We start from the raw sequence: 25,456 nt of genomic DNA on the forward strand, positions 1-25,456 counted from the left end.
GATGACTGTCATAACTCAAGAATACAAAAATGTGGAATTGAAGTGATAAGGACAATGGAAACAACAAAGCCACATGCTTTTTGTACCAATTGCGCCTGTGGCAAAAACTCAAAGCAAGAGATGCACACCCTTCAAAGGGAAAGTAAATGATTTGAAGGTCTCCTCTGTCAATGGTGATTGTCGTTACAAGCATAGGTTGTCGAGCTAAGTACTTTTAACAGGACAATCACTTCCCTCTGTGTAAGATTAGCTCTTTAAAAATGTGATTTTCACAATTTTTTTTTACTTTTGTAAATGTGCATTTTACTAATTTTGCAAAGCATTTTTGTCCACTTTTGTTTCTACCACTGTATTTGTTTTTCCCCTTCCATGTCGGAGCACATGGGAGCAGACGGCACTAGGACCTGCAGTGAGGAACACCAGGAGGGAGGGAGCAGTATTGGGACTCTTGTTACTAAAGTTTTAGAACAATCCATTTTCCAAGAGTGTGGGAGAGAGACACACAGACGTGAATGGCCCCAGACCTGGATGCACAGCTTTGAAATAAAAAGCAGGATCTGACTTTGGGATAATTTTGGGGAGAGAGTGTGGTGGAATATCAAAACACCTTTTTTCTCTGGAAGTTTTCACTCACTGAGGAGAGCAGGAGAAGGAGTACTAACAGGGTGGTGAGTTTTTCATATAAATATAAGCATGTGTGGTGTGGATATTGGCTGGTCAAAAGCAAGAGAGAGTTTTTCCAAAGATGTTGGCTTTACGCCTTCTCAACACCTGTTATTATTCAGTGAAAGTGGACCCTCTGAATTGACACTGAGGCCAGCCTGAACCTTCTGCTGATGGGAGAAAAAAATCACCTCAAACGCATGAAGCATACCAATTATTTACTAATAAAAAGTGGGTGGGGTGATGAAGTTACAGCTTCGTGGAATTCAGGTAGGGGTAAATGAGACAACGAGAAGGGAGGAAAATTGACAAACTAGAGACTGGTTAAGAGAGGGCTGGGAGAAAAGGAGGTTCTCCAAACTTCAGTTGGAAGCAGCTTAGTGTTCTGAAAACCCCTGAGACATCAGGTTACCTTCTTTCTCTCTCACCCCTTTTTTCTATCTGTCTGCCCCCCCCCCCCACCCCCCTCCCTCTATCTGTCTGTCTAGCTGCTCATGTTACACAACCCTTGAAGGGCTTGTAGATTGGGATGAGCTCCAATGTCCATTTGAAATATGCTATTGAGGTTCCCCCTCATGCTTATATGGGTGGAGCCAAGCTGCAGACCCTGTGATGACCGTCATTGTTTATACCTTGACAGGTATACTGGATGTATGTGCTCCGATCTGCGTGTATACAAGCGTGTGTGCATGTGTGTGTGTTTGTGTGTGTGAAGTGAGACCTCATGCCTGCCACTCCTACTAGGGAATTCCTTTTGGCTTTGACAGGAGAGGAATGTCACCCGGGACCCAAATTTACTATTAATCCTCCAGCAGTCAATACAAACCAAAGACCTCCTCCAACCACTCTTGACATCTTAAATATATACAGTCGTACCATGAGATACACATTTTATTCAAATCATCTTTCGCCAGGGAAATTCTTAGAAATGCCATTAATCCGTTCCAAACCCATTTGTGTTTGTTTTTTAATGAGGGAAAATAGCAGTCTGAAATGTATTTTACAAAAACATATTGGAATAACCTAATCAAATAGATTGTAAAGAAATATTCAGTTTGTGAGAGAGTTTTAAAAAATGAGAAAATAACTACATTTTATAATTATGAAACTAAAACTAACTCACAATCACACCTAGGGACAATTTAGAGTGTCCAATCAACTTACCACTCATGTTTTTGGGATGTGGGAGGAAACCAGAGTACCCGGAGAAAACCCACGCAGGCACAGGGAGAACATGCAAACTCCACACAGGGAGGCCGGGATCAAACCCACAACCTCTGAACTGTGAGGCGGATGTGCTTACCAGTCGACCACCGTGCCGACCTGACGAAATGCATTTTATGCTAATTATAACCCTTAAAGGGTAAGTCAACCCATTTTTTTTTTAAATGAAATGAAAATAAAAGCTTAAAAAAAGAAAAAAAAAAAAAATATATATATATATATATATATATATATATATATATATATATATATATATATATATATATATATATATATATATATATATACAATAATAAACCTGCTCTAAAAACAAATTTACTAGAATGAAAAATCTAAAACACAATAACCCTCCAGGGAGGCAGTATAGTGCTGTATAGTCATGCAGAAACAAACGAAGAAGAATAAGTCTTCTTCTATTACTACTGTAAATGACTCAGTTAGATGCTGTAATATTCGTAATTGTTTGTAGATGACAAAGAATATACGCCTATAACTATTGTTGTATCAATTACTTGCGGGGTTCTAAAACCACAGTTGATGCTAACTGTTCGCATGTATTGCAATTTTCAGTTAAATGTTAGCAAATAGCTGGCGGGCCTTTCTAAATGCAACATTGATTGGTTGTTTTAATAATCACAAAGTATAATTATCTTTGTTTTATGTTTAGTTTGGCAGTAAACTTCAACAAGGAGTTTGCATTAAAAAGCTCGAAGTCCCTCTTTTCTTTCCCAACTCTTACTTGCTATAAAGTGAGTTGAATTGAGTTTATTGGTATCTCAAGTTTGTGCTCCCAAGTCAAAGCAGAAAATAAATAAATAAATAAATTGAATGATGGCTCATGTCACAAAAACTATTCGTCAAGGTGGATTTTTTTTTATTTATTTATTTTTTGTGCGCGTGTTGTTATTGTTTGTTTCAGCTTGTTTTGTTACAGCCTTGTACTTTACACCTAAATATTGAAACAGTCACCCAAACTTACATCCACCCATAATTCAGCCAAAAATGTTTCTTGAGAAGCAGTGGTACTTTTTATGAGGGTGCTTTTTTTTCTTCTTCTTAATGAGCTGACAGCGAAAGTGGCAAGAGCAAGCTATACCCGTTCTGGCAGTAGATTTCACACTAAATGACATCATCGCACATTCTCAATGAGCCATTTAAATTGATGTTCACATCCAGAGTTCCTCTGCACCAGGTCCAGAAATTGTTTTTTCACACAAAAACTCATCATTGACTGTCATTAGGGGCATACACAAGCAAATGGTTGGCACAGTTTTTTACTTCCAACTTTGTGGGAGCAGTTTGGGGAAGGCCTCTGTCAAGTTAGTTGGATGAGTTTGGTGAGAAAAGGAACCTACAAGCCCTGACCTCAAACCCTTCAAACCAACCTGGCGGCTGTGGCTCACTTGGTTGAGCAGGTCGTCTATCGATTGAAGGTCTGCTTCAAAAACATACAGCAGAATGTGAATTCCTTGAGGGGGTAGTGTATAGTTAAAAAAGAAAAAAATAATGATATCAACATTGCGAGTACCATTATGAGTTTGGTTTTAATTACCAAAGTCAGATTTTTTTCCATGTCGACATCTTCCATTGAAGCTCACAAACTGCTTTTAAATTGCCTTCACTCTGTGCACTTATTTTGTGCAATGCCACAAATTTTGCAAGCTGCAAGGCCAAGACCTTCCTGTAATCTTGTTTTGTATGTTGCGAGTCGAATAGCTTCATTTTTCATCAATATTTGTCTATTGAGCTGTTTGTATGATCACTGTAGATCCATTCTTCAAACCTCAACTGCAGTAAACACAAACACGAACTGGTGTGTGAATGCAAGGCAGATGGACAGTTTTCCAGTGCAGACAAAGATGTCTGTGATTATTCATGACCAGCTCAGGTTTCCTTTGAAGCTGAATTACAGTTTTCCCTATGCTTGGGGTGGGAGGGTAGTGTATAGAGAGAAAATGAGATCTTACAATCTATCTCCACACACCATGAATCAGGAAGTTAGAGTTTTCCTATCTTTGAAAGGATCACTTTAAAGGTGAATTCACTTTTTTATTTTTTTACTCCAAACCATACCCGCAATAGGAGAAATCCTCAAAGTAGCAGCCCAAATATGTATTTTATTATTTGTATGGTTACGGTATTTAAAGTTCCATGCATATGCCGAAATATATATACATGTGAGGTGCTGGTATTATGTTTGTCGACTTGGGGACTCCATCCTCACATTTCACACTATATCATCTGTGACGTTGGACTTGCGTGTGTCTTTAAAAGGTAGGCCTTGACTGTTAAGTGATGTGCAATTCAGCAAAGGTAGAATTGGCTGTTAACTGGCTAAGCGTTAGCTTCTCTGCTGTTCAGTGACGGCGTCAGTTGAGGCCGTCTGCTGGTCGTCTAAGAAAGCTTTTTTTTGGTATTGTTTGTTGAGTAAAGCGACTAGAAAGTGCACAAGCAGCTGCGTCTATATTCCCTATATTCTAAACTCATGTGGCAATGGAAGCGAAGGTTGAGGGATTACAACTCCAATTAGCGGCGGTTGGCTATATTAAATTAGCTAACAATGTTGACTTTACTGTAGATGTGCAGTTGTGTAACCTAAGACATTTGTACTTTGCAATAGACTCTCTTTGTTTTATGCACTCTTTTCTCCTGACTCGTGCTTATTACATGAGTCTCCAAGAACAGTCCATTTGGAAAAATCCTGCGATATAGCGTATACCCACAATAAGCATGATTAAAAAAATAAGTATGGCAAGTAATTTTATAAATTTTACATAGCAGATTGCTTTGACTCTGGGTCCACTTTTTTTTAAGTTGGCCCTTTTTTATATAACTATGTGTATCTCTTGATTTAGTGAGCTACGACCAATGTTGAAATTGCACAACTCTTCAAATGTGAAGATTTTGATGTCATGGCCACAATTATCATGCATACATACAAACCTGCACCGTCAGATTACGCACAGCAAAAGTAAGATATGAGGATGGAATGGTGTAAGCAATCTACAGAGCAGTACAGGACACCTGGGCAGGGGACAAGCTGTGATAACACACCTGGACTGGCAGTTTAACTGTGGCTATTTCACCTCGGGCCCATAGCCAACATTAAGCAACCTCTGAAGGCCACAATTACACATTCCAGCAAATAAATAAGCAGAGCTGGGCAGTCCGTCCGTTGGCCAGACCGTTCGGACTCTCTGGCCCCGCCGGATGCCCATTTTTGGGGTGGCGGCTGACAAATTTTTTAAAATGGCTGGACTAAGCATGGCCGGAAGTGGATTTTAGTCCGGCCCACTAATCGGCCCTCATGCGTTTGACGTGGTCGCAAATTTCATCGCAGCCTATGGTGACAGGCTTCTTTTTAGGCTTCTTTTTAGACAATTTTTATGAATAAGGGCGGGAGGTCGTGGCCGGAAGGTTTCCCAGGTCAAGAGTGGAGCGTCGCGGCCAGACCAGCAAAGAGGGTCACGTGCCCAGCTCTGTAAATAAGGTAAAGAAAAGTAGCTGTTTTAGCCCTGCAATGTCAACTCCAACGAAAAACTTGTTTTGCTTTATTGGAAAAGCACTGTACTCAAGTTCATAAAAATGTATTTTGGTAAACATGGTTGAGGTAGTAATTACATTTTAACAATGTCTGGAATGTAAAACACTATGGCCATGCTTGTAGTCAAGTAAAACTTTGAACAGTACCAATTTAGAACAGTGATGTTAAATGCAATTTTACATACATGAACTAGTCTAGAAAATGGTAAATGTTCCTGCTGTGCAGTGCTTCCATAAACAGTTGTCACAGGGCCTTTTGATCAAACAGTGCCACCAGTTTGACATCTGGGGCAGTGCCACTTGGCAGCCGAAGTTCAGTTCATCAAGGGTTCTCGATTACCTTTCCTAACTTATTGATTTAACAACTTTGAATCAAACAGATGACATTCACCTCTTATTCGCTTTTAAAAACCTTTTACATCAAACGACAATATCAAAACCAAGAGAAGTGATTTTCATGTTTAATTGTCTTCTTCAGATGCTTTTACACAGAGAATAAAAACAGTCCCATTCATGATTAATTTGGCCTGCGCAGCAAAGTAAACCTTTAATGATTTATAATGTGTCTATTATGAATCGCCTGTTACAACTATCTATTAAACTCAGCTTGACAAACTTCAGGATGTGTTCAAGTGAATGATTCGAACTTGCTTAAAGTGTCAGTGTGATTTTTCAAGAGTGCTGACAACTTAAACCACTGTGTTATTTTTTGCACCATGTTGCTTTCAACCAGACACTCTGCTCTCACTGTTTCCTTAACAGCAGCGCTGGCTACCAAAACAACATCTCGCGTGATAATTGCCTCAAGCTTTTTGAAGAAATAATTCAGTCTGAGGCATGTTCATGCATTCCAATTGATTTTTAAGAGCATTTAGATAAGACAATAAAAACATTAAGAACCAATTAATTACTAAACAATTACTAAAGAAATTACTATATATATATATATATATATATATATATATATATATATATGCTACTTTTTACACAAAGCACCACCTTGAAAAAATACTTCGCTCTAACTTGTGCCACCCTAAATAATACCAACATTAAAAGTCACATTCAATTGTTGTTTCAATCACAATATCTGCACTGCTGATGACTTCAAATTGCGTGACGGCTTTGTGCATCATTTCCACAGCTGTCATGTCAGTACCACCACACCATTGATATACTAACATTGCTTAAAGACTCTGTACTTTTGTCATGTCCTAAATGCTCATTTTGTTGCAGTGGCTTGGTTGCTGTAATACTAGAATGCCTCAAACTACAGGAGACAAATTCCTTGCGGGATTTTAACATCCGTGGCCAGAAAATTTGATTATGATCATCATTCTGTTCCTGAAAATACAGTAGTGTGAACAGCACAGTTTAAACATGTACATTGTGCCTAAAATTTAAATAATGATTAAATTAGATGTGATTGCACATAAAAGTTGAATTAAAAATGTACCTAAATAAACATTTGGAAACATTTAAGAATAATTAAATGCTTACGTATTGTACTTCAAACTTAAAAACTGAACTGTATTTAACATAATTCCATACAGGATTAAAAACCAAAAAATTAGTAATCATCTCTACAAATTAGGTCAAAAAAATCTTTTTATTTAATTGGAAAGACAGAATAAATGAATCACTAAAACATTGGTATAACCTGCTATAATAACATTAAAAACAAAACTTGTCCTCAAAACTTTTCCATAAAAGACAATATCACCCATTTTAGCAACAGCTGGTCCCCATTCAAGCAGTTTATCCCGAGCTGGTGCCTGTTTTTTCATCCTTCAAAGACTCAAGCTTGTCCTTGGGTGTGAAAGTGAGTGTGAAAGCTTGTTTGTCTGCGGGAGCCCTGCAGTTGGCTGGCATGGGGTCCTGCTCGCACGTTACCCAAGTGGGGGTGGGTGCTAAGGAAAGTGCATGGATCACTCTATTCACCAACAACAGCCCTTTTTGTATCGTCTCATATTGTTGCTTTGTTTGTTTAGTAACTACTCCCTGTTCTATACTGTTGCGTGTTTAGTTGATTGTCCCAAAAAATGTGCACCAATGTTCATGACAAAAAAAAACAAAAAAAGAACGTGAATAGGCTCAGAACATCTGGTGTAAAGTGAACCAGCTGAGCTGTTTGGTGGGGGCTCAGCGGAGAGGTGAAAGGTCAGCGTGTAACCTTGGGGTTACGATAGCTGTTGGTGGAGGCAAACTGAGATCTGGAGGTCACTGGAGCTCAGGATTGTCAAGCATGAGGCAAAGGATCGCAAATAAGTCGTGATAACACCATATGTGATCATCCTTGCCATTACCTACATTATAAATATTATTTCTATAATATTGAACAATTCAATCAATTATATATCATATTTACACAAACCAATACGAACAAAAAGCTTTATTAGCATTTGTATCTCTGTTTGCCATTTCCCTCCCTTTTTTTTCTGTATTGGCACAATGCATCATGGGATTAATTTAGGGGCTAACCTATTCTCACTATAAAATTGCAAAATCACTATGATGGTACTACAATGATTCCGAACACATGCGTGGTCATGCAGATGTCGTGTTGGAACCAAGAAAGCATGCAAGCAACAAAAACAGAATAAGATGGGGATAATGCAGCAACAAAAACCAGCTGGCTAGAACTGGACATACACAATGAACTAATAAAAGCCAAAGCAAAAGCAAGAGAGCTAGGAAATACACTCAGATTAATTGACACGATGAGGCGCAGCTGAGAAGAACCCGAAGGGATGGAAGGAGCTGAATGGTTTGGACACGGGGAGCAAAGAAACAACACACAGGTGAAGCCAATGCACAAACAAGCTACGCGAAGAGAACAAATATTGAAGTCCAAATTGTAAACTTAATACCGGTAATTCAATCCACAAACGAAAAAGACCAACGAAGCCGTGATAATACGACCGCTCTGAGAGCACATTAAAACACAACAGAACAGAATGACCCCATTTCCACCTGCTTTTCAGTTTGGAATCTGCATGAATATAATCTTGTGTATACATAGAAAACCAGTAACGTTCAAGCACGTCTTTGCGTTCAACAGAACTGACAGTTTTGTCAGGTGCTTCGTCAAAAGAGATACATTTGCCTGTTTGTGCATGTTTGCATTTCCATGTGTGTCCTCAGCAATTGTGCAGACGGCCCTGCTGAGTGCACATGCACGTATGCAGTGGACGTACAGTGTTGAGGTGGAAATTAGCAGGCGCTTGTTCCAGCTCAAATAATGCTCTGTGTGTGTTGTTGTTTAATGCCGCAGTTATGTTCTCAATTGTTTTGCTGAAGTTGTGTGGATATAGCCTCACTTTCATACCGTATCACCGATTGCTTGTTGGAACATGAAACAAACTTGCTGCTACTGAGAGTGCAAGAATTTTCTTTTTGTGCCTTTACGCCTGAAATGACCTAATATTAAAAGTAAAAGAGCTTTATTTGCCATGTGTGATAATGTACAACAAACCTTCTTGCTGGAAGCATTTTTCCTTCCTGCGAAATTGTGTTTGTCACTAAAGTCAGATTATTTATTCCCGTATGAAAGGATCATGTAGTCAAAGGAAAGTGATTCATAAGGACTTTTGTCTTGTTAAAGACTGACAAATCTGTATGTGAGCATATGTATGTTTGTGTTGGATACGCATCAAACACACGCACACGCCTTTGCCCCAAGTCTACAAGCGAAGCCGCTTATTATGCACTTACTCGGATTATGTCGATCTGGAATGCTCACTACATGATATGATGAGTCATAATTGGACTGCTAGACAACTGCAAATTAGTAAAGAGTAGTCTTTTACCGGAGGAAGGAAGGAAGTGATTTTCTGCTTCTGCTTTGGTCTACATGAGTGTTGTATGGGAAGCCATAGTTGTCAGATGTATCCAAGGTGACGCCTGTGACTCGCATCAGTAAATATGAAACCATCTGCGTTTTAGCTGCAGGTCATACTGGGAGCTTTATGTCTTTTAGTTGTGGATCCGCTCACATGGCCAACATGGCATGCCGCGAACAGACGGAGTGCGGGCCTGGGAGGTCCCACGCGGACAGGTGTTTGGCATCAGCTGGAGGGAGAGCGAGACTCAGGGACGGACGGTTGGGGGTGTGGGAGATTACGAGGCGGCAGCGTGGACGCAGGCGGGAAGAGATGACAGAACGATGTGGAGACCACACAGAATTGAAAATGGCCTGGTTATGTCTTCAGCGAGACTGGGGTCGAAAAAAACAGCGGGAGCGAGGAAAACTCCGAAGACAAGTGTCGAGTCATGACGAGGTGGTCTGCTGCATTGCACAATTTTTTTGGTGTGTGTTTCCTTAACGTAAAGAAATGGCAGTAGTTATAGAACATACCCAATTTTGAGTTCAAGGAAGCCAAAAGAGTTGTAAAATATGTTTTGACCATTTGAGGTCTTGTCGATACCCAATACTGACACTCTATAACGTGCTAATTACATCTTGCAATTGTGTGAAAATAGTTTTATTTTAATCAAGTATTGTTAAAAAACACATTTTTTCTAGAAAACAGGATAGCAATAGCATGAAAACACTAATAGTAGAAATTAGCAGAGGAGGGCATTCCGTCTACCGGTCTGTCTGTCCGTCAATGACGGACGCCCATTTTGCCGACGTTAGTCGATAGAAGAGAAACTTAAAAAAAAGATTAAGGATTAAGCACGGATGGAAGTGGATTTTCGTCCGAGTCCACCATTGACGGACGCCCGTTTAGCTGACGAGAGATGCAAACACGACCTAGACTGCATTGACTTTATATGTATAGCAGGTGGCGGTATGCACCAAAGGGAGAATCATGAGATATTCAGGCTGACTAATCAATGAGCCAAAAAGTAATAGTACTTATATTTGTATAAAGAGCTTTGAATACAGAGACAGTTTTTAAAAATGCTGATAAAGATTCAATACACTGAAAATGGGTTTGTAATAAAAATGTTGCAGCGGAGCCAGCAATAGCGCTCATCAATTTCGATGCTTGCTATCCGAGGTGTTCATTCAAAATCACTGAGCATCATTTTCAATGCACTAAAACTTTTGTCAACTGTTTCCTCAAAGTATCTGACATGGCAACTATCCAGAAGGCATATGTCAAGCTGGTGATGTAGTCTGACAATTTGTACGATTGACTTCATTTATGGTACTGATACCTAATTCTGGTATCAGTATCAGTGAATAGCAACTAATGCAGCTAAATACAAGAACATATATGGTTAACACTAACAAAACTCATCATTGTTATAAACAATATTAAACGTTGACAGATCAATTTATCGTGCAGTAAAGTGTGTGTACACAACTCCGAACAGCAACCTCAGTGCTAACGAAACGTGAAAAAAACATGCGTCACCATGCCAATAATAGAGACACCGTTTTTCCTAGTCTATGCCAATATCAAGATGAGTTTCTCATCTGTGGAGATGGTAACACATGCAATTCATAACTATTTATCTCATGCATACTTTTCTTAGGAACCAACTTAAGAGAAAAAAACACAGACAAACTGAATAACACTAAGAAGAGAAAAAAAGAAGCTAGCTATGCAAAGCAAATGAATCTGATTCGGCTTTTGGTAAGTTTCGAACTCTATATAAACAGTAACCTATTTATTGTAGAAATCTACTTATATGTTTCATAGAGCATTAATTGACTCCAATGACTAAACTTGATGTGTTATTGTACAAGACTTTCAAGTGTGTGTACACTTAATTTCTTAAAAACGTAAATATCTTGTGTTTTATCTCCTCGGTGGCTCTATAAATGGGGATTATTCATGTTAACTGGTCAGTGCATTTAACCCCTCGGTAAGTAGGGAATATTCAAAGAAACCCACGCATGCATGAATGCATACCCTAATGTCTGACGCAAAGCACACCTAATTCTGAACACAGCGTAAGTCATGCGTCATGGAAAAATGACGTGTCTCCAAGAGTGAGATTTGGCCCAGAGGTGGAAAAAGGAGTCTTGGGATTAGTCGTCTTCCCTGGTGCTTAGTCTATTTTGTGTTCCTATCAAAAAAATGTAATGCAAACACTACTTTAAATAAATAAGGCCCTGGACTATAAGGGCTTCACGTGTTGCTTTTCAAAAGCAGCCTCTTGAATTCCCCGAGGGTAGCTTCCTCCACCTGATTATTTTATATAGTGAAGGGTTTTGCCAAAGACAAGTCTCAGTCCGTCAAAAATATATCAGCCTGATGAAAAAAATGACGGCAAATTTGTGTAGCGTTCATATATACATTTTAAAAATGATGTAAACCCACTTTGATGTTATCACAACATGAATATACATTACAGTGGTGCCTTGAAATACAAGTTTAATTTGTTTCTCGGGAATTCCATTGATTAACCTCTGATTCTAACCAGGGGTGCACATAAGCGGTGCGCAGCTGCGTATGAGCACTGGAAATTGAATATTGCCCCCCAGTTCAAAAATCCGAGGCCAGCCGCAATTCGAAGTCAAGTCAGCCACCGCATTGATCTTTGACCCTTGCTGTACATTGCATAGTAGCATATGAACAACCATTGTGGTGGCTGGCTTGACTTGGCCGGCTCCCCCGTTAACGGTTACATTCACCGTGAGACGGACACGTCGCAGGAGGGCTGCCAGCAAGACGGTTATCTCCATGTCGCTTCGACGGTCCGTCACAATATGTTCTGACGCATAAACGGTCTGTGGTGCAAAAAGAAAGTGGACAGCTGCCCTCGAGAAGTGTGCTAAATTAGACAGAAGTCATGTCATGTCATCTTCCAAACCGCTTATCCTATACAGGGTCGCAGAGAGTTGCTGGAGCCTATCCCAGCCGTCAACGGGCAAAGGCAGACTACACCCCGAACTGGTCGCCAGCCAGTCGCAGGGCACACACAGACACTGTCACTGAGCGGGAATCGATCCCACACTGCCCGCACACAACTCGAGCGTGTGTACCACTACACTATCAGTGGACTAGACAGAAGTGGGCAATCCATTTTTCGAAAGGCCCATGCAACTCAATTGTGTTAAATATGAATTTAACACTTGGTGGCCGGGGGCAGGGTGTGTGTTAGGGGGCGGGGTCTTAGTGAAGGCCCATAAGAAAGACATATATATATATATATACATATATAAGACTACTATTCCCAAGCCTTCTTCTTTCATCGTCTCTCTAACATTAATAAGCTCACCGTACAGAATTCTGACAGGCCAATTCAAAGCAGCAGTGCAAATGTAAGTCAAGAGTTAAGAGTTAGTAAAGAGCAAAAAATCACTGCAATTAAAAAAAAGAAATATTTGAGCATTGGTCAGTGATCTTTATCCAAAATCTGGCATTTGTTTTATGTAATAAGATTCCGACTGATATTACCCTTCTCTCCAGGAAGATTAGCCACGCCAGTGATCTGCTCATACAGAGTGGAGTGTTTGCTTTGCAGGATTCCCTTACAGTAAATATGCAACATGTGCTGCAACAGCTTTGTTGGAGTGGGCTTTGCTGACAGGTGGAACAAAGATTTTCTTGTTGAACTCGATGAAACTCCATGTGTCCCTTAGTGCTATAACCCCCCCCTACGTCTTTGTTCTCAAATGCTCCTTTATTTGTTCATTGCCCACCCTCTATTGCTTGTTGCCTCTCCCCATCCCTTGATATTTCCGACTCCTCCCTCCCCCTCCCTCCCTCGTCTTCATCATTCTCTGGGTCACACAGAGATGCTGGCCTTTGCTCGGAGATGTTGGATTTTCAACAGCAAATGGGACTCATAAGTAGAGCCTTGCCAAAAGATTTAACATTAGCCTTGAGCGGATTGTTCAACGTCAAGGTCATAAGAAGACAAAGGTCTGGAAAACATGTTAAGGCATTGTGTTCATCCGAGCTATGAGGCCTCCCACATCTGCCGGTCGAATACTGGGAGAGTCATCAGGAAGAGGAATGGGTTTGGCTCTCACTAGCAAAGATAGCACATACTGTAGTTGGCCTCATCATTAGCACGGTCATGGTGCTTCAAATGTGGTTTTGCTCCACTGCCAGAATAACCTCTCATGGCTGGAATCCCACCGTGTTCCAAAACAGAAGTCAAGTTTATTATGGGGATATAAAATGAGTTGCCTGTAATAACATCTTAAGCCAACATGTCAGGGATCACTTTCATTAATGTGTCATTGCTCTCAGAGTGTGATAAATTCAAACGGAGACATTTGTGGGTTTTGTAAGAAAGACTGCTACTACACTTGTTTGCAAACTATGATCAATTCCCAGAGTAAGGAAAATTCATACGACATGATGGTACGGTCATAAATTTATCAATCTAAAAAAATGTGTTTTGAGGCTTGCTTTCCCTAGACACAACCTGGGGAAGATATAAAAACCTGTTCCAGAGTATTAAAATAGTTACAGCAGCTGGAAGTAAATGTGAGTTGTGTACAGATGGCTGTCATCTGATGCACTAGTGAAATTATATTCAGATGTGGTGTATAACCTGGGAAAATACTTAGCTCTCCAAGTACTATCATTATGACCAACATTTAAATAGAGTAACATAGTAGGCATCGGTGTTCATCCAAAAAAGAAAAAAAAATAGGCGGTGGTTTTATTTTAGAAACCGCACAGTTTGAACATTACCACTGGACTTAAATCATTTCAGTGGCTATTTAACCTAATCCACCTCTTAATAACAACATCATGTTTCTGAATAATATACAAAAACGCCTTAAACTGTAACTCTGTCTGGCATTAAAGAGGAGACAAAGGCAATTTGCATTGTTAAGGATGAATTATTACTAAACCAATGAAAAAGTTATTTTTGTCATGTACGACATCGTTCTCCCAGCAAGAATATGTTCCCAGCAGACCCACTAGTTGAAATTCTGATTAATATTGCGTTTGTGGAATCTGAGTTAAGCACCAAAATCCTGCCTCTCAGGTAGGGCTGTTCGATTTTGCCTAATAAGAAAATTCCGATTATTTTCTCTCAAACCCGATTTTATCATTAAGATTACGATTCCTTTGTAAAATAAAAAATAATGAACCATCTGAAACGAAATCATCAACATGAGAGAAGGTAGACAGTCAAGTTTGTAAACCAAACAGTCTGTCAGCAAGTCATTTTGCCACCCAGCTAGTGACTAGCCTTTCACCTTTCTCCCTGGTCTTACTTAAACATAAATCAAAACATAAATGATTAGTACAAAACTGTCACTCAATGATACAATGCACTGTCAAGCTTAAGTACGAATGCATAGTCCAGCTGGACCAGCGGTCCGTTGTAGAGAAGAAAAAAAAGGGAGGACTTTCAGACGTTGAGTTACTTGCTCACGGGTTGTATTGTACATGCGGGCGACACACTACACAACAGATCTATTTTTGCCCGATTTATTAACTAAACGCTCACTTGCCTGAGCAAACAGCAGAATCGCCGGTAGCCATGGATGTTGTCGTTTTTTTGGACTGCGCGCTCGTGGGAGGAAGCGGAAATGCAAAGGAAACTACGGTGGCTTAGATACACCAAAAATAACAAAATTGAACGTGCCGATTTTAACGTTTTTAACATCGTTTTATCCAGAAAATTCGGTTACGGTTCAAAATCGCTTAATCGAGCAGCCCTACTCTCAGGTAACAACCAATCACCACTCAGCTTCAGAAAACAGGTCAGCCGTGATTGGTTGTTATTTGAGCCCTGAGCAGTTGTGATGTCATTTTCAGTCGACAGAAGTTACAAAATGGTCGCCCCCAGAGATGGCTAAAAACGGGTGGATTCATTCATATTCCACAAACGCAATATTTATCAGAATGCCTTGTTTCAACTAGTGGGCTTGCATAGAACATATTCTTGAAAAAAATATGTTTAGTTTGACTTCCCCTTTAAGTGTAGAAAGACACAACAGCGCTGCCGACTTTAGTGGTAGAAACGCGAATATGCGCTCTCGGCCTTAATGGGGTAAATAAAGACAAAAGATTGTTGGAAATAAATTATTAGCATTGGACATAAGTTGTACTGCACTTTCCTTGCTTCTGGTAATGTTTGGGCCATCAGAGAAGTCATTGAAGGCCTTGACTACACACCACTAAGCATTATCTAGGGATTGTTAGCAGTGTGTTTGTTAACATCTACCCATATTTAAATTCCCTTCGCAATTTTCATAATCGCCATTAAAATTACACAGCTTCTCCCACTGCACAAAGGAATGTGCTACCAAAGCAACTTCAGTTGAGCGAATGTAAGTTTTCTGGCCGCCCAACTGAAATCAATCAACCCTTGCTGGGCACTCCTGTCTGACTGATTTATGGTGGCTTACAATAACATGTAGTGTTTCATGATGTTTCCTCTCTACTTCAATCGAACATGCAATGATAGCTGTAAGTTGTACTTAATGATTGAAGGGCAGTCATTAAAATTGCAGGAAAGATCTTCACCCAATCAACCATAGTTGACTTCAAAATGAAAAGACGGGCATAACTTCTGCTCAGTAAGGTATACAACTCGGCCAAGGCTGAACACCTGACCTTTTGGTCAACACATTGGCACTCGAGTAATGTGTGTTAGTATGCTGTTGAGTGTTTGCGGTATCTGCTGTAAACTAAACCCACATGAGAAAACACTGACAGATGCCACAAAGAGCAGGCATTCTTCTTCTTCTTCTACACTGAGTGAGTGAAGTGCATTTAAGAACATTTCACAAATCTCACAGCAACACCTTTTATTATTAGCAGCAAACTTGATAAAATATTTCAGTCAATGAGGCACTCTGTTTTGCACTGTTTTAATGAACACTTTATTTTTTCTGATTATTTTCTCTAAATTGCAATTATTTTCGTTCAAGTCAGTCTTTCCATTCTGAACGGACGGAAGGTCAGACGGATAAATAGGTAGGTAGATAGATAGGTAGGTAGGTAGGTAGCTAGCTAGCAAGATATAATTAGATAGCTAGCTATCTAGCGATCTAGATTGCGAGATAGCTAGATAGATAGCGCCGCACTTTCACTCTGAGAGATAAGGTGCAAAAACAAAGCCTCAGTCAGTTGAGAAAAAAAAAATCATTACAGTATTTGTTGGTTCAAAAATGTGCCAAAGTAACCAAAGTATAGGATACTGACTTAAAGTTTTCATGCTAAAAAGTTGGTCTTTGTCATTTGTTTCATTGAGCTAAACAGCATAAACAGATTGGATTTTCATGTTGATGTTTTCGACGCGTTATTGACGTGAAAGTAAAGCCATATGCAGACACGTCCAACTGTCGGAAGGATTTCTGTGTTACGGCCCACATTGGGACGTGGCCGTTTTATTTGTGTGGGTGGGTGTGCGTGTGTGTGGGTGGGTGTGCGTGTGTGCGTGTGGGTGTGCGTGTGTGCGTGTGTGCGTGTGTGTGTGCGCTCTCCCCTGCTCAGCCCTGATTGTAGCCACCCAATCAGAGCAGGGGAGAATAACCAAATTAGTTAATTTGCTTCAGGTGTGGCACCAGCACACAGTTTAAGAGGGACTGGGTTGCTGGTGTTCGGGGCTGGCTGTGGGTGATGCAGACGGTCTCTTGCATTTTGATTTTGTCACCACTGTCTTTTGTTTAGTGCACCTTCTTCGCCATAACCTTCATTTATACTTTTGAGTAGCCACATTAACCATCCGTTTTCGCCATAGATTCTACCAGTCATTCCTCAGTCATTATTCGTTCGCGTGTGCATTAGGGCAGTCGGGTTTGGGTGATCTCTCTGTTTTAGTTTTTTTAATGGCCAGGTTTTGTGTTGGTGCACTTTTCATTTACCCCTTCCAACTCTCACACCAATGTTAGACCCCTCCTCCTTGCCATCTAGAGGAGGGGTCGTAACACCTGGCATAACTATGCACAACTTTTGAAGCAGTACACAATTATATTTTTAAGTCTTAAACATCAGACAAGAAACACACACTGAGTGTGAGATATCAGTCAGGGAATTCAGATATACAAACCATAACAGGTATATGCAGCATCCCTGTGTATAAATGATTTTTTGTTGATCGAAAGAATACATACATTGCTGAGGTATTTTTTGTAGGATCTGGAGGTTCTGCTGCCAGCGAAGTTGAAATTTTCTGGGAGAAATGCTAGCATGTTGTTGGGTCAAGACATGTTTCATCTATCCATCCATCCATTTTATATAGTGCTTAGCATCATTAGAAAGATGGTGTGCCAGGGCCTATCCCTGCTGACTTCAGGCAAGAAGCAGGTCCTGCCTCGTAGAGGTTGAGAGCCAATTGCAGGGCAACTTCACACCAAAAGACTATTTCAAATTTTCAATCCATTTTGATTTTGGAATGTAGGGGGAAGCCAGAGTACCTGCAGAAAAGACAACTCGGATTTGAAACCCCAACCATAGAACTTTGAGGCAGACAGGCTAACCACTCACTATGCCGCCGGCATATTTCATTTGGTAAAATTCCAAAATAATACCATAATACAATATGCACACAATTGATCCCTGTGCTCATTTTTTATTAACTTACGGCACCAGTTGGCAGGAACACAAAAGTTTGCAACGATAAGTGATTTTATTAAAATGTTAACAACAGCTTTGTTGGATCAGGAGTTAGATTTTTTTTATATTTAATTTTAACATTATAATCTCTTATCTTATTAAATATCATGCACTTGTTTGTCTGGTTTATTTTTGTAAAATTCCAGTCAGAAGATTCTACGGGTAGGAATGGACCCTCGAAATATGAAAGTTGAATTGTTTTATATAATAAAAAAAATGTGTGTGTGGTGCATTTATGAGCAGCAGACCTAACATGCATGGGTGTGTTTTATTAGACAAGGTTGAATCAATAGCACAGTATAAACAACAGCATTAGGAGAAAACATACTTCTGTCAGGCATTAAAAGCGCAAATAGCATGGCACTCATGACGTATTATTGCCTTATGCCAACCCCATAATGATATATCAGAATTTTCAACAATATACCCTATTTGGAGTCACCTACAAAAACTGGTTTTCAATAAGGCCGTATTAAAGCAATAATCTCCATTCCCCATAAGCGCTAAGTGAAGGTCTTAGCCCACTAGCTTGAGAAAAATCCATCCAACCATGTCATGATCTCCTTCCTTCCTCGTCATCCCTTCATGAAAACAATTATTAACCGTCATGAAGGTGAAAATTACTGACCTAGGGGTGACTCTGCAGCCTGTTTAGCCCTACTAGCTAGCCAGCCGAAATGTGTTGGTAGCTAACAGGTGTAGCGTAAGGAGCATCGAGCTGGTGTGGCGTGACACGTGCTCAGTGAAACTTTTTGGAAAAAAATGTCAAATCTGTGATTTTCAATTTTGCTATTCGGTGTGTTAATGAAACACAAAGTGAACGTTTGGACTGGCAAACTGTGATGCGAAACCGCTTAGTGTCTAGATGGACATGATGTGCAATAACAATAATGATAAAACATTTAAGATGTGTATTTCGGGAGCGCGGAAAGCAAACGCACCATCTGTTTTATGTTCTCTCGGAATGGAGGCCTACAGTCCGACACATGGAAAAGCCTTGTTTTATAATATGTTGTCTTACCCTATTGATCAGTTGCCTTTTCCAAAGGATTTTTTTTGTCTGCATTGGCAACCTCTTAAAATTTGGCCGGGCAGGGTTTAATTCTGCGTGTAGACAACAGATGGTGCATGACATCAGTTTGCGTGACAAAAAGCATATGACGACATTGTATTAATGTGGTATTAATTTCAAAGGAGTGACTTGGTTATTGCCAATTTTTTTTCGACAAAGTAAAGATTATAATGCCATTCATCAGTTCAGTTCTCACATATGATCCGACTTCATTCTGTTGTGAGTGTACAGTATGTCAATTGCATTTACCCCAAAATACTTATCACTTGTTGGCTTTGGAATACTGGTGCGATACACTTGACCAAAAGACAGATTTATTGTCTCAGCTTTGAAAGCGGGTGTGTTGACCTGGCAGTCATCCCTCTCAATAATAATTTCCAGTGGAGGAAGTGCTCCGGCTTCATTCGATGAAAGACACGTACAGTGAAAACGTGTAACTTCCTCTCCATTTGCTCACTCCATCGCCACAGCTGTCAACCCCGCTTTCACACCTTCTGATTATCCGAGGCTGCTGTCGTCACCCACCGACGTGAGCTGTGTTTGTCGGTGGAAGCCGTTGACACGCTTCTTTTAGCCAGGGCTTTGTAACGCATGACAATTGCGGCATCACAGTTGAAGAGATACAGACAATGGCTCCATCCTGCTCTTGACTAGACGTTTTGCGGGTGCAGAAGCCAAACAAGCGTTGAACTAACAATCAGCTACCTCTACATAGTCAGTATGTGTCAAATTGAGGCCGTCTTCCCCTGCCTTGGGGCCAAGTAATTTGCTTCCTCTTCATGTTCCCGAATGATTGTTTTTCCAGGTCATAAACGAGCAGCGGCATGACCTAGATCGTCTTCCGTTATACATTCCTCTCGTTAGAACCACGATGCGTGAACCCACCATTGATGGTAGAATTTGAAAGTGATACGTGACTCACAAGGGATGGTCTTGATTTACAGTGAGGGTGAGGGGACATAAAGTCATGAACATCCCCTATGGTGCCAATTTAAAGACCGTACAAGGTATGACTCATAAAAGCCATATTGAATAACTGCTTTGTTTATGCTGGACTGTATTAATACAATGTGAAGCATCGTGTGTTTGTCACTCGTGAGATGTTTTCACATATGAACCTGGAGACCCTTTGTCATAATTGAAATTGTGCATTAGAGAAAAACTCAGCTCGCACAACACTCTTTCTGAGCTTTATCAGTTCCATATGATTATATAGTGATATTGAATGTCGTGTTTTGGGTTGTTTTTTTTGCGCCAGATGCATTTACTACTCTCAAATTGTGGTTGAAACTTTTGCATTGCAATGAGTAAAGTGATTCTGGAGTGAAACTGGGTTTCAGCAAACAATAAGCAATTGGCATCAGGAGCACATCCAAACTCCAGTTACAGAAATATTCTAAAACCTCAGGAGCGATTCACGAGTTTGTGTACGGATGCGTGCTAGTAGATACAGTTTGTTTGTTTTGCTCAACTCAACTTTGTTTACACTATATGCACTTTATACTTTACTTTTTCCAGTTGCAGCTGTAACAAAGCACTTTGCAGAACACATGGGATAGCACATTAACAATAATACAAACAAAACAAATTACGTCATATTACACAACAGTTGGGTTAAAAATAACACAATTTTGGGTCAAAAATGGACCGCTCCACTAATTGGGACAATCCGACCCAACGTCTTGCGTTGTTTTGTACAAAACAACCCAATGTTTGTGTTGTTTTGTACGAAACTACCCATTTTGGGGTTGCATAAAGTTGGGTCAAATTGATCCAAGTAGTGGATGGGTCCATTTTTGACCCCAAATTGTGTTATTTTTAACCCAACAGTTTTTAGAGTGAAAAGTCAACAAGTAATGTCTGTGTGTGTGTGTGTGTGTGTGTGTGTGTGTGTGTGTGTGTGTGTGTGTGTGTGTGTTTGTGCGCGCCAGGGTCACAGAGATGGATGACATCCAAGGATGGGGAGAGGAATTGATCCTGTAAGTCAGAGGTGCTAAGCAAACCGCACTGACCCCTGAGCTCCCACAGCAGCATTTGTGCTGGCTCCACCGTCATTAAACACAAGCCACATATTTTTAACATTAGGAGTCTCCTGGCTCGCACTTTACAGAGGGAGCTATGCGTCAGCCTGGATCAATCAACCCACTGCCTGCTTGGACCTGCTCCATTTGTGTGTGTGGGTTTTTTTTTTGTGCACACGCATGCGTGCATGTGTGAAGGCTCGTTGGAGCCAAAACAGTGGTTCCTCCAACAATTCCTCCCCAATAAGATTATTTAATTCTTGAAAATTATGAAATACTGTCGTACATTGCAGTAATTTAAAAAAATGTGTCATGGCATGCACTCACAAGTAAAATGAGATGAAATTCTCATTATTTTAGGATATATACTTTCGTGACATTTTTGGGGGGTGTTGTGCCATACAAAGTGGCTATCATCCTCGATTCATTTTAGAATTGATTCTTCCAACGACTGTTCCATCGAGTGAGTAATGTTCCCCACAAAGTCTGACAGTCCGGGTGTCAACATATTTTTGTATATCATTGCAATTAAAACTTAGGTTTACTAAAATCATTAAGTGACACTAAGCAGTCGTTTAATAGTAAAGATTTTCATAAGAATAAATTTGTCCAAAAACTGGCGTGGGGAGATTTCAGGCACCGGCGCGCATCTCAGGAACGAATGATGACATCCTTGTGCAGGGATGGACAACAGGTGCCCCGCAGGACACACCTGAGTGGCCCTTGATATGATATAACATAATATAATAATATAACATTACGTAATAATAATAATAGAACAGTACTCAGTCATGTTATTTATCCTCTGTGAAGAAGGGCTAATATAGTATTTAATATTAGTGCTACACTGACGATCTGAGAGGCGTTCAGACCTCACTATGTACAGTATATCCATGTCTGGCTTATACTACCCCCTGGTGGCCAAGACGGGCACACAGAAAGAAAAGTACAATATTGTAAAGTACATTATTATGGAGTGCTATTTTTCCTCATTAAAATACCCATTGCATCATTTGCTGTTGTTTTTCTCATTTGTTTGTTTTTAGTTCGGAACTGGTTAATGGCATTTCCATTCATGGTGATGAATGGAAATGTATTGTGTGTGACAAAATAAATGATTGTGTTCATCTGCTTGCTTTTCTTCAAATAACCTTCACAATCTTCCAATCAACAATTCAAAAGTGAGCATGATTGACTTTGATAACGTCCAATTTTGGAGATAGCGTTTCAGATCACCTAATTAGGGAGTGATCTAATGTGATGGGTGGCGAGTGTATTTATGACTTTTAACGAGGCGAGTGCTGAGAGATGTCAAACATTGTAATGCATGGCAAGTCTAAACTATAAGAGGTAAACATGGTGAGTGTGTGGCCGCAGAAAGAGATAGTGTCACATCAGGCTCTAGGGGGAGGTGAGAAGTCACATTTTAATATCAGGAAGAGTTTTTTTTTTTTTTCTTCCTGACTGTGACATACCGGCTATTACAATTCAGTACATCACTTGCCTTTTTTAAAATGTATTTATTTACATTTTTACATAAGCAAAAATACTCAAGTCTGTGCATTTTTCACAAATGCACTTACTTTAGTTGGAAAAACATCATGTCTAATTTTCACTACCATGCTCAGTTTGTTAGGTGCAGCTAAAGGTGCATGACAAGCAACAATGCTTTTCAGACTCATAATTTCACACAAATGTGTACAGACATTTTGTTCGATTTCAAGTGATTTCATGTGGAGATTTAAATAATGAATCCTAAATGTGTGTACTATGCATTTCTTCTGTACAGTGCGTGTGTGTTGCAGAGCTGTGGTTCAGGGGGGTCCAGATGGGAGGCATAAGGGGCCCGGCCTGCACTGGAGTCTGGCTCTAGAGTCCACCAAGGGCTCCCACTTTAACTGGACACATTCCACAGGTGCGTCTTTTGGGGTGAAAATGAATGTTGGTTGCTGTACTGGACCGACAAGAAAATCGCTATGCTCTAGTATACATTTCTTTGTATGCACCTACATGCTATATTATACTTTATATTACAACGAGGGCCAAATTCACTAAAGGCTTTTATGTGAGACTAACTGGTTTAAAAAAATTAAGAAATGGATCAAACAGAGTGCATGTAATTCACAAAGCACACACAGATGCTGAAATGTGCCACTAACTGCACTGTCAAACAAATTGTGTCATGGTGCGCCGGTGTTATTTGCCCACATTTAAATGAGGTAATATGTATATATTTGGAAATTGACCACCTCTATGCAAATGAAATTATTATTTTTTTTTTTAATATGTATTTATAGACAAAATCTAATTTAGAAATATGGCATAAACTTGGCGCTCCTATGAGAATGTCCGAAAATATCAAAGCAACCGCCACAGTATTTTTAATTTTATCGGCATTATTAAAACGTCTTCCTCTCTATTTTTGATCACTACACCTTAATGAAAAAAATGCTTATGTCCATAAACTCCAAAATAATGAGGCGATCTTTTTGATGTATTCTGAGATTTTTGTGGGCATGAGTAGAGATGTGCAAGTCAGTTTTGGTGACGATTGATAACAGTTTTCTGAAAGGCCCATTCGCAACTTCTCAGTCAGGACCTCACGTACTGAAAATGTCATCTTTCATGTCCTAACCGTGTTTGCTCTGCCACACGGCAGCAAAAGCCAGCATTTATACTTTGCCATGTGTGGCTTATTGCAATCAGAGGGAAATTAGGTGCAAACTACAACCTTTAGAGGCATTATTCAAAAAGTGCAGATAAACCTCCAATATGCATTTCCCACAAAACTGGGGGTTGGCTCACCCCACTACAAACACACACAGGTTTTTTAAAATTACTGAGGAAAAAAATGGCGAATAGGAAAACATATTCATATTTTTTTCGAACAATTAGCCTAACCTTAACCCCAAATCACGCCCCCCCCCCCCCCCCCCCCCACCTCCAAAATAAAACTATTTGTCAAAAATTGACTGACCCACTGCTTGGGTCAATTTGACCGAACTGTTTTTTTTTTTTTACCAAGCAGTTTTAAGAGTTGGACAAGCTGAAATGAATTGATGAATGTTTCGACATAATTTCAACTCTGTGTTGGTCTCAGGACGTGTGCCCATGAGGTCGTCACCACTGGTCCTGGTCCTCCTGATCGGCGTCCAGGCTGTACTGAACATGGAAGGTGGACTGGCCCATAGCGCCGGGTTAGCCAACCACAAAGCGGGACAGCAGACTATAGCCAATCACCGAGTAGGACAGCATCACCAGAATGCGGCGGTGGCGGGCGACCAGCACGCTGACCTTCACAGGACCAGCCAACAAAGGACCAAGAGGCGTCACCGGACAGCCTCGCACACGCCTGACCCCTCCATCCCGGTGGTGGACCCCAAGGTCTTCTCCAAGAGACGATACCTCTCCTCGCCACGCGTCGTCTTCAGTGAGGTGCCACCCTCGCATGACGCCCTGGAGGCTGAGGGCTATGACACTGAAGGTGCGAGGGGGCTACGGGTGAGGCGCAGGGCGGGCTCGCATACCAAGCACAGAGGAGAGTACTCGGTGTGCGACAGCATTAACACCTGGGTGGGCAACATGACCCAGGCCACAGACATCGCTGGGAACGAGGTGACCGTGCTGCCCAACGTCACAATCAACAACGTTGTGAAGAAGCAGTTCTTCTACGAGACCACCTGCCGAACCCCAATGCACAGGGGCTCCGGAGCGAGGGTGGGGGGGCGAGGTGGCAAGCAGGGCTCCAAATCGGGCAACTTGGGCTGTCGCGGCATCGACAGTCGCCACTGGAACTCCTACTGCTCCAACACACACATATTCGTAAGCGCACTCACTATCTTCAACGAACGGACAGCCTGGCGCTTCATCCGCATCAACGCCGCATGTGTGTGCGTGCTCAGCAGGAAGTCTTGGGCGGGGCGACTCGGACACTGACTAGGAAGGATATGAAACTAGCACACACATCTCCCAGACGACCACTACAGATTTCTTGCCAATACTGTAATCCTTGTCCCCGCGTCCACACACATACACACACACGCACGTGCGCATACAGGGCCTCATCGTTCCAGCCCCATGGCAGCCCCGCCCCTCACCCTACCTCAACCCGAGAAGTCCTGGTCTGGACTGCATGTTATATTTATGGTTTATACAGTGAAATATGAAATTATATAGTATGTGTGTGTATATATATATATATATATATATATGTTTGTGTGTGTGTATACACACAAAATGAACTCAAGCTTTATTGTTGTCGTTGTTGTTGTGTTGTTATCGTTGTTGTTGTTGTTATTGTTATTTATTCAACACATCTGTACTTGCCTGGTTTGTTTTGTCAATTTGAAATATGCACATTCAGAATTTTACATGGATGATGGATAAAAAGAAATGACCAACTCTACCATTGTATTATTGACTTCCTGTGCTCCTTTTTGACT

At 40.6% G+C, this 25,456-nt stretch overlaps 1 protein-coding gene across 5 annotated transcripts; it reads left to right on the forward strand.

Moving 5' to 3' along the window:
• The first annotated feature begins 512 nt into the window (after positions 1–512).
• Positions 513–25,434, forward strand: ngfa (nerve growth factor a (beta polypeptide)). 5 transcript variants are annotated; one of them, XM_086043330.1, is made up of 4 exons: positions 513–668; positions 20,925–20,972; positions 22,804–22,929; positions 24,115–25,434. In XM_086043330.1, exon 4 carries the CDS (start codon positions 24,126–24,128, stop codon positions 24,948–24,950), a length of 825 nt encoding a protein of 274 aa, XP_085899456.1. In that variant the 5' UTR covers positions 513–668; positions 20,925–20,972; positions 22,804–22,929; positions 24,115–24,125; the 3' UTR covers positions 24,951–25,434. The 5 variants fall into 5 exon arrangements, with proteins under 5 accessions (XP_085899456.1, XP_085899462.1, XP_085899470.1 ...); XM_086043336.1 differs by lacking the exon at positions 20,925–20,972; XM_086043344.1 differs by lacking the exon at positions 20,925–20,972 and having other exon boundaries at positions 22,820–22,929.
• The last annotated feature ends 22 nt before the right edge of the window (positions 25,435–25,456 follow it).

The sequence above is a fragment of the Filicampus tigris genome, chromosome 1 (genome assembly GCF_054856515.1).
Source record: "Filicampus tigris isolate MCC_2025a chromosome 1, RoL_Ftig_1.0, whole genome shotgun sequence".
Taxonomy (NCBI): Eukaryota; Metazoa; Chordata; class Actinopteri; order Syngnathiformes; family Syngnathidae; genus Filicampus; species Filicampus tigris.

Coding starts and splice junctions, on each gene's coding strand:
- ngfa (XM_086043321.1), top strand. CDS start 22,785: ATGCATTTCTTCTGTACAGTGCGTGTGTGTTGCAGAGCTGTGGTTCAG. Junction 22,930..24,114: donor TAACTGGACACATTCCACAG/GTGCGTCTTTTG, acceptor TGTTGGTCTCAG/GACGTGTGCCCATGAGGTCG.